This window comes from Pogoniulus pusillus, chromosome 23 (genome assembly GCF_015220805.1).
Source record: "Pogoniulus pusillus isolate bPogPus1 chromosome 23, bPogPus1.pri, whole genome shotgun sequence".
Classification (NCBI taxonomy): domain Eukaryota; kingdom Metazoa; phylum Chordata; class Aves; order Piciformes; family Lybiidae; genus Pogoniulus; species Pogoniulus pusillus.
In genome coordinates this window covers 10775065-10788367 of record NC_087286.1, presented here as the reverse complement: position 1 = coordinate 10788367, position 13303 = coordinate 10775065, and the positions used below count along the sequence as shown (strand labels likewise).

General features: G+C 44.2%; 1 protein-coding gene across 5 annotated transcripts in view; it reads left to right on the top strand.

Annotated features, from left to right (window-relative positions):
• Positions 1–10826, top strand: part of DIP2C (disco interacting protein 2 homolog C) — a 270126-nt gene extending 259300 nt beyond the window's left edge. For all 5 annotated transcript variants that reach the window (XM_064162542.1, XM_064162544.1, XM_064162546.1 and 2 more), the window contains 5 exons: positions 2242–2299; positions 3253–3327; positions 4351–4525; positions 5670–5793; positions 7591–10826. In XM_064162542.1, coding sequence (XP_064018612.1) covers positions 2242–2299; positions 3253–3327; positions 4351–4525; positions 5670–5793; positions 7591–7843 — 685 coding nt within the window. In that variant the 3' untranslated portion in view covers positions 7844–10826. The remainder of the gene's footprint in view (positions 1–2241; positions 2300–3252; positions 3328–4350; positions 4526–5669; positions 5794–7590) is intronic.
• The last annotated feature ends 2477 nt before the right edge of the window (positions 10827–13303 follow it).

Here is a 13303-nt window from a genome sequence, read left to right as displayed (position 1 = left end):
CATTGAGAAGTAGGCATCAATATGGAGGTTGGACTTTGCAGTATGTTCATTTATAGTTAGTTACTTAGTTCTACAGAAGGTGAAAGATGAGCTTTAGAATTGGCTTCTCACATTGTGGAAATGTAGATTTTAACTTCAGAAGTTAAGGAGACAAAAATCCAGAACCTTTCATAGGGGCAGTCACCCGCTGAACTGTGAGCCTTAATTAGGGGAGTGGGAACACCACACAACAATTTCTGTGCTTTCTAAGACAAGATTTCTAGCTCTTGAAGTTTTTCCTACCTTGAAACAAGTCTGTTCTTCAATAAAGGTTGGTGGGAGGTGTATGTGCATTGTCCTAGGAAGGCTGTCAGGAGCCGTGGGTTTCATGGCCAGCAGCTCATTGGTAGCTCCCAGCGCTGTTTCACGCGGGTCTGATGAGCCCTGTGGTCTGCCTTTTTGCCTTGTCTGCCAGACAGAGTTAGTAAGGCTATCACATACTTAAAATGAGGGAGTCAGAGACATCAGATTCTAAAGTTTACTTCGCTTTTTCTGAAGTCTCTTTGTGGTAAAACATCTTTGATTATTTCAGCGGTTAGAGATTTAACAGCATTCTCCCAGATGGATTGTGAGCTGGCAGAAACTTTTCACACAGGAGTGTTTGGGAGCTAACAGAGCCCACCAGGAAATGCCTGTTCTGTCTGGTGAGAACTCTGCAGAGACACGAGGAGGAAAGCACCGAGAGGGAAAGGTTTAACAGAACTGGAAACTGGGAAATTTTACCTTTTGGATCATCTTGTGGTAAAAGATCAAATGAGGTTAAAGGAAACAGGTGAAGAAGGAAACTGATGTGCAGTGCCTCGGGGCTTAGCCCTGCCCTGTCTATCAAGGTTGAAACAGCTTCGACAACTGCCGATAAGATGCTGTTCACTTCCCACCTTGACCTCCACAGTCCTGGCTTTTAGAGAAGACTTTTGGAGCAAAGAAATAGTGGGGGAGAGGGAGGGGGAAGAGTGGGTTGATTTTTTTCCGTCTCTATACTTGGGGCCTGAATTTGCCAAACCTTTGTTCTCCTCCAAAGAGACAGCTCGCTGAGGTCTCTCTGTGTCTCACATCCCTCCTTTCCCAACCTGAACACAGTGGTACTCTGTCTATGAAAAGAGCTCAAAACAATCTGACAAGATCCCTGGTGACTACTCCCAACAGGCTGCAGTTTTGTTACCAGTTTAACCAGATCCACTCATCCCCTCCTAGCTGTGTCTTCCTCTCTTCTGACATTTCATCTTTACCTTTTATGCCGTTGGGTTTCAGGCATCCTGTGTTTTTTCTCTTTGTAATCACAGACCTGAAGGGAGGAAAGAGGTTAAGAACAGCTCCTGTGGCAGATTTTGATCTGGATTGGTTAAGTGGATTATGAATAATGTTCAGGAATGGGAAGTTCAAAGTTTTCCTTGGCTGTTATATCTTCTAAGTTTTCCACTTTGGATACAGGAATACCTACATATTACCACGTTTTCTCTACTGCTCCTGGCTGGTTTAGGACTTGAAAGCCTCTTTCATTCTAAATTGCTGAGTACTTTTCTAAGATTCAATAAGGAACTTCCTTCCAAACCATCATACCAGTGAAGGAAAGCTGCCATTGCTGTTCCTGTAGAGGGAAAACAAATATCTAAGAGAAGAGAGAGGACCAGAAAGCAGGGAAGGGGTCTGACAGAAATAACACGTTTCACTAAATGATTTTTTCTTTCAATATTAAGGTGTTTATTATCCACCTTCCATTGAAAAGAATTAAAAGATTGCAGTTGCAGATTTGAAGCTGAGACCAGATTATGAGTTAGTTATTGGCTTTGATTTTACCTACCAGCTCTTGTGGAATGTGGTTGCTTACTCAGCTCACAGACTTTTGTGTCTGTGCCCTGGCACTGATGATGTTCATGTGAGAAATCAGTATTTCAGCTCCCTTTGTTGTGAATAAATTTGTGTGTGGAGCTCCGTTTACAAAAGCCTATCCAAAACCCACAGAAAAAGCACCATCTACTTTTGAAGAATCTGACCTTTAAGGAAACATTCACACACATGTTTGCTGTTTTCCTGAGATTAAATGTTAGACCTGACTGTGCTCTGCAGAGTGTCAGCCTCATTTGTTGCAGGGGTGACAGGACAGGCTGTGCCCACCAGCAGTGCTTTTAGCAGCACATGCTAACGAAGCCCAGCTGAACACCAGCATGTCTCACGTGCTTCATCTTTGCATGTGTTTTACAGGGTTCGTTTAGTCGAAAGAGGATCTCCACATAGTTTGCCCCTCATGGAGTCAGGAAAAGTAAGTACTGAAAGAAGCTGTAAGCCTACCTTTATGATAAGCAGTGCCAGTAAACTTCCAGTCGTTCTTAAGCACGTGTGGCGTGGAGGGAGGCTTTGTCAGCTGCGCACACTCAAGGCCCTTCTTTAATGTGGAGCTCAAACACGATGGTGGCTGCTGATGCCCCCCTGCTCTCTCAGAAGCTGTTCCTTGCTCTTCCATGCAAAAAGCACTTCCTTCTTTCCTGCAAAAAAGAAGGCATTTCATCCTCCACATCTCGCTCTTGAAAGAACCAACAAGTGTGGCACTAAAAGGCGGTTTTAGTGATACAGCCCCACCTCCACTGGAACTGGGCCGAGATTACTAGCACTGTACTCACAGGCTGCTGCTGTAGTAGTCTGGGAGAAAGCTGCTGCTCTGAGCCACCCAGGCACTGCCTGCTCACGGCCTGCCCTCCACACTGTGGGTACCTACCTAAAGCTTTCTAACCATAGCTTTGCAAGCACCTGTGGTCAGAGGATGCTCCTTTTTGTCTTTTAGGGTTTAACATCTCTGTAGTATCTCTGTAGTGGTTGAATGTACACTGTGTGACCTTGTTGTGGGGATATTGCATGATGCCTCTGATTTCCTTTTGCTCCAGGTGGCAAGCATGTTGGGTGTTGTCTGTCCTAGTGTCTGCTTTCAGACAGGCTTGAGACGTTTGGTAGGATTTTTGTGTTGTAAGTGAACATTTGATTTCTGAGGAGTTGTTAATGATGGAACAGCTTTCCCAAAGAGAAGAAATCTTGTAGGACTTACCAGATACCTCAGAATCTGTTACATCTAGAGACTATTGTAAATTTTTATGTTGTAAGTCTGCTTTAACTTTTCAACAATTTACTCCAGTTTCTAAGGAGGGCTTTTTGGGGACAAAGGGAATATGACTGCATAAGACTGGACTTGCTTTCTTACTGCCTCATGCTTTCTTTCAATAGATCCTCCCAGGAGTACGTATCATTATTGCTAATCCAGAAACAAAGGGGCCCTTAGGAGACTCTCATCTTGGTGAGGTGAGTCATGAAAATTTAACCTTTGTATACCCTGAAGTCAGCTGCAGAGATAAAGTCATCATTGTGTATGCCAATGTTTTATCAACTGCCTTGTTAAGAAAGTTGTGAATTGTACAGATCTTTGTAGCAGATAAAGTGTGTAGCATGATATTTATGGCATTATTTAAATTGTAAGTACAATTAGTTTCTCTGAGTGTATTTCCTCTTTGTGGTGCTTTACTAATTCTAATGGACACTCACACGAAAAGCTAAGATTGTTGATTGGTCTAATTGTAGCTAAATGGTTTTCCAGTGCTGTTCTTTTTATAGTCACTGTGCTTCAATACACTGAAATACTGTCATTAGCTGAGCAAGACTATATGGTTTTCAATTCATTTTGGTTTTCTAGAGAGAGAAAATGTTATTTTCTATTGCCAATTAAACATCTAATTAACAAAATTAAGAGTTTTAATAGCACTTAAAGCTACAATCTCGCTGATGACATTCATCTGTAAGATTTCATTACTGTGAAAGGGTGGACATTTCCATGATGCCTCGAGTTAACTTAAATCCTTCTCCATAGGTGAATGTCTTTGAGCTCACCTTTTAAAATTACCTCTCTGGTACTCATGGAGGATAGCCAGCTGGAGTAAATACACTGAACCAGGAGCATGCATCTCTGGAAAGGCTCTTATGATAAATGGCCATAACCAAGCAGAGCTCAGAGCTAGCTGAGTCACTGGAGGAAGCTGCGCAGGTCTTTGGCTAACCTGGGGCCTGAGGGCTGTGGGGCAGATGTCCCCTCAGCCTTGTGTCCACTGTCCCACTCCCCCAGGCAGAGCTCAGCCCCACACTCTGACTTCAGTGCTGTTAGGCTGGGCTCTCTGTGCCTATAACCTGGGTCATCTGGGCTTCAGAAGCAGTGTTAAAAGGCATTTCAGCATCATCCAGACATGCCTAAAAATATTTACAGCAAAAATGTTAATGATGCTTCATCCTTGGGAGTTGCTTTAATTAATGGCAGTTTAATTGCTTTTAACTTAGATATGGGTTCACAGCACTCACAATGCCAGTGGATATTTTACCATCTATGGAGATGAATCTTTGCAGTCAGATCATTTTAATTCAAGACTCAGCTTTGGAGACACACAGACTATCTGGGCTCGAACTGGCTACCTGGGATTCCTGAGAAGAACAGAACTCACAGATGCAAACGGAGGTGAGGGGTTTCTCATCATCTACATCTATGCACCTAATCTGGATTCTCCTGAGGCTGATACCATCTCTTGCCTTGTGCTGCCTGACGTGTTCAGTCTGTGAAACTTGCAGAACTGCAAAAGAGCCTTAGCTAAAATAATCATAAAATAAAACAGAGGCAAAACTTCCCTGCCAAAACGGTCACTTTTCCATTGCTGTACCTCAGTGCTATAAATCCCCTCCACCAGTGATTTTTTGGCACTGCTAATGTGAAAAATAAGAAATGCAGCTGAAACTGTCATCATGTGTTCTTTCAGTCATATCCATGCAAATACATTTGTGTCGACAGGAAAAGCCTTGTTGTGAGCCTGGGCCCCATCCCTGGAGGTATTGAAAGTGAGGCTTGACCAGCTTCTGGGCAACCTGATTGAGCTGAGGATGGCCCTGCTAACTGCAGCAGGGCTGCACTGGGTAGCCTTCAGAGGTGCCTTCCACCCCAGACCACTCTGCGATTCTCTGGTTCTCCTGAGGACCACCTGCTGTCACAATCCCTGTGTTACAAGCTTCTTTACAGAAGCTGCCTGCTTCTGCAGTGTTTACATCATTTGTCTAATATCAGCCTAATACCTTTTTTTAAAGTGCCATTTCAGCCTCATTCCTTTCTTTAGTCAGGAAAAATGTGCACTATGAGGGCATTACACTTCAGAGCTTGCCAGTTGTCTGAACGAGCAATTTGCTCTCTGATCCATATTTCCAGTTTATTGATGAAGGCTTTTGTGATGTGCTTAAGTACCAGTACCAGCCAAAAGCCACTCAGCCTCAAATCCATGCTGTCAAAAAAAGGAGAGAGAAACAAGGAAACTATTGGTCTATTGAGAGGCTTAGGAAAGGATGTTCTGCAGCCACATGGAGAAAACCAGGAGTTTATGTCACTGTCTTTGGGTAAAGATTTCCACCTTTTCTTCAGATGGGAGTAGTGTTTCTGCCTGCTTTCTGTGCTGCATAGCACTTCAGCAATGGAAAAGTCTCATTAGCCCAGAAATAGCTTTGGGGGTTCAGAAATTCAAGGGTACTCTGTAAGTGTTATTTATTTTATATATGAATGTGAATATTTCTATAATTTAGTGTAGTGGAGAATGCTTAGTACGTGTTTTCCTTCCAACCAGAACGCCACGATGCTCTTTATGTTGTGGGTGCATTGGATGAAGCCATGGAGCTGCGAGGCATGCGGTACCATCCGATCGACATCGAAACCTCTGTCATTAGAGCACACAAGAGCATCACAGAGTGGTAAGGAGTCTCTACCAACAGGGCCCTTCTAGGAAGCTGAATTATCTACAACATCTGGGTTTTTTCCTGGGATATTGCAGTTGATGCAGGATGGTCACAGGATTTACAGCTTGGCTGTAAATAAGTGAAAAGGATGAAACTTTTCATAGAATCATAGAGCCACAGAATCAACCCAGCCCTATCCAGTCAACCAGACCATGGCACTAAGTGCCTCATCCAGGCTTTTCTTGAACACCTTCAGGGACGGCGACTCCACCACCTCCCTGGGCAGCCCATTCCAATGCCAATCACTCTGGCAAGAACTTCCTCCTAACATCCAGCCTATACCTCCCCTGGCACAGCTTGAGACTGTGTCCCCTTCTGTTGCTGGTTGCTTGGGGGAAGAGACTGACCCCTACCTGGCTACAACCTCCCTTCAGATAGTTGTAGACAGCAATGAGGTCATCCCTGAGCCTCCTCTTCTCCAACTAAACGCTCGCAGCTTCCTCCACCTCTCCCCATAGGGCTGCGATCCAGGCCCCTCTCCAGCTTTGTTGCCCTTCTCTGGACACATTCCAGTATCTCAACATCTCTCTCTGATTTCAGGAGCCCAGAGCTGGGCACAGTACTCAAGATGTGGCCTGACTAGTGCTGAGTACAGGGGAAGAATAACCTCCCTTGTTCTATTGACCACACTGTTCCTGATACAGGCCAGGATGCCATTGGCTCTCCTGGCCACCTGGGCACACTGCTGGCCCTGTGTCCCTTTCTTCCTGGCTGCTCTCCAGCCACTCTGTCCTCAACCTGTAGAAAGGACTCTTTTCTGCTTAAATCATTCTATGTGTTTCTTCTCCTGTATGGTTTTAAGTACAAGTGAGGAACTAAACTCTTAATTTGAGAGAACCAAGCAGCTCTCAGGTAGGTTGGTCACTCTTTCTTGGAGTTTGAGATTTATAGTCTTACCAGGAAAAAACAACTGGCCTGAGTTCAAGCTTTAGGAGTGTTGCTGCTGGGAGCAGCAAGCAAGCAAACATTTCAGACAAATGAGCACACTAATACATTTTATTAGTGAACACACTCACTGTTACTTTTGAATTGACTATCAATAAATCAAACAGTGATCAAATCAAAGCCACAATGGCAACTGAAGCAGTGAACCAACAAGTTATTGATGATGCTGTCTGTAATCAATGTACCACATCATCAGATGCACACGGCAGGTAATCATTTCTTGGGGCTAGCAAGAAAGCAATTTGCTTTTCATTACTCTTGCATCAGAAAAACTGAGTCAGGTCGTTGTTTTGTTCTGATGGAACTTCAGCTTTTCTCCTTTCAACCAAAATGAGCCTGTCACAACAGCCAGAGCAATTTAACAGCTGTAAGACCTGACTCTACTTTCAGTCCTGACTGCAGCAGTAAACTGAACAGAGCACACTGACTGGACTGGTTTCTTCAGCAGAACCCACAGCTGCTTTCTTAAATACCTGTTAAAGTTAAGGCAGTTAATTGCTTGGCTGACTGTAACAGCAGTGCTGTGACGGTTCTGTGGCTTCAGAGGCAGCAGGGCACAGTCACTGCCTCTGTCCATGGTGGACAAGGACTGGATTCATGTTTCTCTGAGGCTCAGCCTCCTACTTGGTACTGCGGCAGCAGTAAAGTGCAAGCTGGAGGGGCCATTCTGTCCCTGCCTGCAGACACGTTCCCTCTTGTTGCAGACACCCTATGGAAGGAAGGAGCCCTGGGACAAAAGGCAACCAAGGTAAAATGAAAATGAGTAAAAAACCTCCACCACTAATGCTGTTTTTTCTTTCATTCCAGTGCGGTGTTTACGTGGACAAATTTATTGGTGGTTGTGGTTGAGCTGGATGGATCGGAGCAAGAAGCTTTGGACCTGGTTCCTTTGGTCACCAATGTGGTCCTGGAGGAACACTACCTGATTGTAGGGGTGGTGGTGGTTGTGGACATTGGTGTAATTCCTATCAACTCCCGTGGAGAGAAACAACGTATGCACCTACGAGATGGATTTTTGGCAGACCAGCTAGATCCCATCTATGTGGCCTACAACATGTAGTCTTGTACCTTAAAGCTTCCATGGACTTTGCTATAGATGTATAAATTTTTTTTGGTGTCCACTAAAAAAAGTGTGCAGATAAGATGCTGACACTCATCAGAATGGAACTGTTTCTATTACGACTTTTCAAAGCAGTCATGATTGGCAGGAAATAAAATGTGAAATGTTTTCTTTTACCACTAAATTTTAGAAGAGAAGGACTATGGGTGAGACCCTTCAGTGTGTTGGAAAAGCCCCTTTTAAGCTTCCTTTTTTTCTCCTTTTGCTTTTCGGACAATACTGCTTTTGGAGTAACTGTGGCTTTGTGTTTTACATTAAGTAAGCTGAAGTAGATTTTTGTTTTTCTTTTTTAGTTTTTATTCTGCCCTCCAAATGGATTCTTTTAAAAGCAGTTTGCATCCTGACACAAGTAATTGTTTTCTTGCTTTCTTTTAAGATGCCATAAAAAAAAGCTGACGAATACAGATCCGTTACTAACTGAAGCCATTTTCGATCCCAGCTCTTAGGAAACTCTGTAGTGGTACGAGGAGAATTCCCAAAGCAGCACCTTTCGATTCGAGACCTTGCAGCTTTCCATCGGGGAGGTCGGAAGCCCGAAGGCCAAAGCGCCTTCGCCGTGAGCCGCGGAGTGGAAGAAGTTTATAAATAAGGTGTATTTCGGCAATGAACTTGCAAATATCTTTGTACTGAACTAAAAAGAGGAAATAAGTTAACTACTTCTGTAATTATGTACAAAAACCTTTAATTTATTTTGATCTCTTTAGAAGTATAAAAGAGAGAGAGAGAGAAAAAAAAAACATTCAAGAATATTAAACTCTTGAAATGTTTGCTAATATAAAAACAAAGTGTTGTATTATCTTGAGTGGATAGTATCACATCAAATATATATATAAAGAAATATAAATTCACTAATGACAAAAGATTTTAAAGTTTAAAATGCAGTACTTGTCACTTGCATGGTGTCTCCCACTGTAGATAATCAAATGCTACTCACGAATTTTTTTGGGGAAACAAACAAACAAAAAAAATAATGAGGGGAAAAAAAAAGACCCAAACAAAAAAACCCGAAAACAAAAGCAATCCTGGATTGCTAAGTAGTCCCTGTCGAAAAGAATCCTCCAGATACCAGCAAGTGGAATTATTGCTGCCTTGAAGGCAGTGAATGGATTTAAGACGAGAAATGCACTACAATAATTTTCTTTTCTTTGCCGTGGAGGCAACAATAACTATTCGTGCTGGCATGTGCATACACTTGTTAGACTTAGAAGGCAGGTTGAGGAATAGCACTGTTGTCTAGCTGCAGAACTTTGTTGCACAGTTTCTTTCGTTGTTTCAGTTGGTGTTTTTATTGCTATAAGGAGAAGTTTTGGAGTTATTTGCACAGAGTTATCGGTTTGCCTCTCAGCTAGCACCCGTAGCTCGGTGGCCAATGCATCCAGTTTACATTTACAGGAAACGATTGTTTCAACGGTCTGTAATTTATTCCTTACCAGAGAGGAGCGTGCAGTCACCATAGCTGGGCTGGCACGGGCCCTGCGTCTGCTAACTAGTCCCTAAAAGCATTAGAACATCAGAGGAGCCCATCTGCCAGTTTAACGAGCGGAGGAGTCCCACAGTCTCTGATCTGAGGCCATCACGGGAGAAGAGTAGGAGAACATGCATCACAGCTGCCTTCATTTTACTACCTTTGGATAAAAGAGAGGTTTGATTCCCCAGTTCTGTCTTCCCTGCACCCCGTGCCCCCTTTTTTTAAACCCTCCCCCCCCCTTTCATGTGGTTAGAACTGAACTGACCTGTTTGTGATCCAGAGTGGGATTTACCAGCTGCAGTCCAAGAATGCTTTCTTCTTGTCCCAGTGAGGTTCGCGTGCTGGTTCTCATTACCGGATATGCATGACTAAGATTGTTGCAGGGCAAATGTACTCATGTTTATATGACGTCTAAGGGAATCTTGATGCTGGGTGTTTAAAACCTTTTTGAGGTAGGGACGTTCTAGTCTGCATGTACAGTACAGAGCATCTCGCTGTGTCGGAAGCCTTTTGTTCAGATCATCCTTCCTGCCCTCACAGTCCTGTGAATAGCCCTATCCATGCCCTGCAGACCAGTCCTAGGTTTTGTCAGATTCATTTTTCTGCTCCCTCAAAAAGAGTAAAATTGGTTCTTAATAGCAAGTTGTTGTAAGGTTTCAGACAGGATGTCGATTGATTACAACCATAATTGCAGTGTGTGAACTAACTTGTGAAGTCCTGCTGTCGCTGCTCTCAGTACTGCAAAGCAAATCTTGCTGTCGTTCAAAGCATCACTTTAACCTTCACGGAGTCAACTTTGCATTTGTAGAGAATCAACTGCAATGCAGTCGTGAAGCGCAGTTAATAACAGCTCTCTTCTGCAACCTGTCATCTGTGGTTGTTAAATCCCCAGCTAAGGGAAACGATAAACTGAGTTTCTGGTTTTGTTGTGCAAACAAAAGGAAGGAAACATTTAAGCACCACCAGACTGAGCAATAACGAAGGGTTGTTCTGGACTAGAAACTGTACTGTAGATAAACCATTCATGAGAATGTATACAATGTTTGTCTTGTGACCTTGTGCTTTTGGAGTCGACAAAACCATGTAATCAACTTGATGCACATGCACAAAAAGAGAGGGTACACAATGAACATTTAAACACGAAACTAATCAAACAGGAGCAGATTCCTCATGGTGCTTGTTTATGATATATATTTAATCCTGCTTGACACTTTACCCAAGGGGAGACTGTCCCTTTTATCAGTTGAATGTTAGCAGCGTTATTTCATAGAGTGTGGTGACTGGTTAGAGAAGTTCATGTGACTCAGCCAATCACAGTTTCAAACAAATTTTTATGTGCAAAGGACAGCGACCTTCTTGTATGTTAAACCACCAGTACGCTTTGTACATCTGTGATAACGCCTGTTTTATATTCAAATGAACAAATAAAAGCTTTTATTTTTGTTGCTCTGGAAATAGCAGTTTCTTAATTAGTCAGCTGGAATGGAGCTGCCGAGGGGCCGCAGGAGCGTGGAGGGTTCTGCTGTAACTTTGTTTACCTCTCTTGTTGCGTAACCGCTGAGCGCGACTCACGATACCGCTAACGATGTCTGAATACCGGTGTGGGCATCTGCTGCCGAAAGACTTTCATATGGCAACCAATGTTTTTGTGACATGGTTTTCTAATGCTTTCTAACCTATTCGAATATACTGTTCACGTTTTTGCTGAAAGTGTAAAGATTATTGTACGCTTGGTAACATTTTGTGAGAAGCAATAACAAGCATTAGTACTGTAAAACTCCTCCACTTTGTCACTTTATGGCTTCTGTTGCAAGGTCTCGCTACCAGCATCTCGCTAACCAGCGCTGAAGTTACTGATCTGCTTGCTGCATCTCTGCTGGAGCTTCCAGACAGTGGAAGTTCTGGGCAGCTGCTTGGGCGCACATGCGGAGCTAGAAGCTCTGTACCAACTCGGAGGCCTTGGACAACCAGATAAAGCCCCTGGGAAATGTGATCTGCCTCTTTTCCAGTGGCCTGTTCCACAAGCACTGTGATGATTCCAGAGCTGAATGCCAGCCACTGAGTGCCTGCATCCACAGAGAAGAGGTTTGGGCCCAGCTCTGATTTTCCAAATAGGACTTCAAAAGGGTGAGATTCTGAGTCCTTGTGTCCTTAACAGTACATTTGGGAGGTCCAGGACGTAAAATCCCATCTGCAATGCCTCAAGTTCTAGATTGCTCATTACAAGATGTCGGTCCAAGCAGAGGACCCAGACAAGTAGAGCAAAGTGCAACCTGAAAATGGTGGGAGGAAGAAGGCAGGTTAGGAGTGGCAGAACAGTATTAGCTCCTGCCTCAATTCTGCAAATCATTTCCTTTTGGAAAAGGAAGGGAGTTTACACTAATGGTGATGACAACTTTTAAAAGGTGAAAATATTTCAAGGATGCCCATTAAAAAATCGTTTTAGCAAATGATGGCAACAATGCTGAAAAACTGGTGAAGAATCTGAACCAAAGGAAACTGCAGATAGGGTTAGAAGAATACAATGCACAATGAGAACAGTGGAATTTATTTATCGTCTGCTTGATGCTAAGAACTGGACAAAAAGACCTTGCAGGTTGTTTTGTGTGGTTTTCAACAGAAAAAATTGCTTTATATGCCATTATCATCTAAGGAGGGCAGCAATCGAGATCAGTTCTCACCATTCACCTTGTGAACAAAGCCACAGGGGAGCCAGTCTGGGGCAACTTCTGACCTCATCCACCACGGCTTTTTGCAGTCAACCTAAGCAGTCAGACCCCTCTCTGCAGCCTCAGGGGAACAAATCCCTGCTGCAGCTTCTGCACGGGGCATGCAGGTGGTTCTGGGGCCCTGGACCAGATGCTGGTGTGTGCCACAGCTGGATCAGTGGTGTGGGGACAGTTGCAATGCAGACTCCAAGGCTTGGAGGCCATGCTGCTGGTGGGAAAAGGTGAAGGATCCTGAGCTCTTGCCAAGCATTCAGCACTGGGTCCCAGTGGCTTAGTCAGCTGCCACTGCAGCCGATCACAGCCCAGAGATCAAATGCTGCTGGCTGCAGTGCTCACAGAAAAGGGAACAAGGAATTGCACTGCTGAGTGGCACAGCTTTCATTTCTTCAGGGAAAGATAAAAGGCATTCTGGCACTTGTGATCTTTACAGAGTTGTGAAGAGACGGCAGAAGGCAGTTTTGTGTCAGCCACAGAAATTCTCTGTGCATAAGCCACGCATGGCAGAGCTTCTGGCTGTGCTTTCTCTTCAAGGAGCCAGTGGTGTTTTGTGGTCAGGATTGAGCTGCAGCACAGGCGGCAGAGGATCACCCTGGCTACACTGCACACTGCCCATGCTGCTGGGGTTTGGCTGCCTCATTTTGCTCCCTCCTAAGAGCATGCCAGACCTACACAGCTCTCCTGTGTGGAAAGTGCTCTAATACAGGCAGTTAACAGTGTGCCCTGATCAGCCAAGGTGGGGTTGTGTGTGTGTCCCACATCAGGAAGGCCAGCCCTCTTCTGCTGGCAGGGGCTTTCAGAGCTGCTGTGTGCACAGCACCGATTTCCTTCTTGGTTTTAATGAAACCTGTTCACCTTGAAGGCTCTGTTAGAAGTGGAAAAAAAGCACATACATGTGGCAAAACTCAAGGTAATTGTGGCTCAGCACCAACCCAACTCAGAGCTGGCTCCCATATGCTCTTCTCACTGAGAGAGTGCAGGGACAGCCACCTGTACATGGCAGCAAGCAGGGTCCTGAGCCTGCTGCAGTGGCTGGCTGCAAGAGCTGCTGTCCCTGTTAACGAGGTAGTTAAAATCAGTGCTCTGGCTTCATTAACAAACATTGCTTTCTTCTGCAAAAGTCCTTTTCCAACCAGCAGCAAAGTGGTATACCAGCTTCACACTGTCTACTCTACATGGAACTCAAGTTTATTTTTAGATACCTCT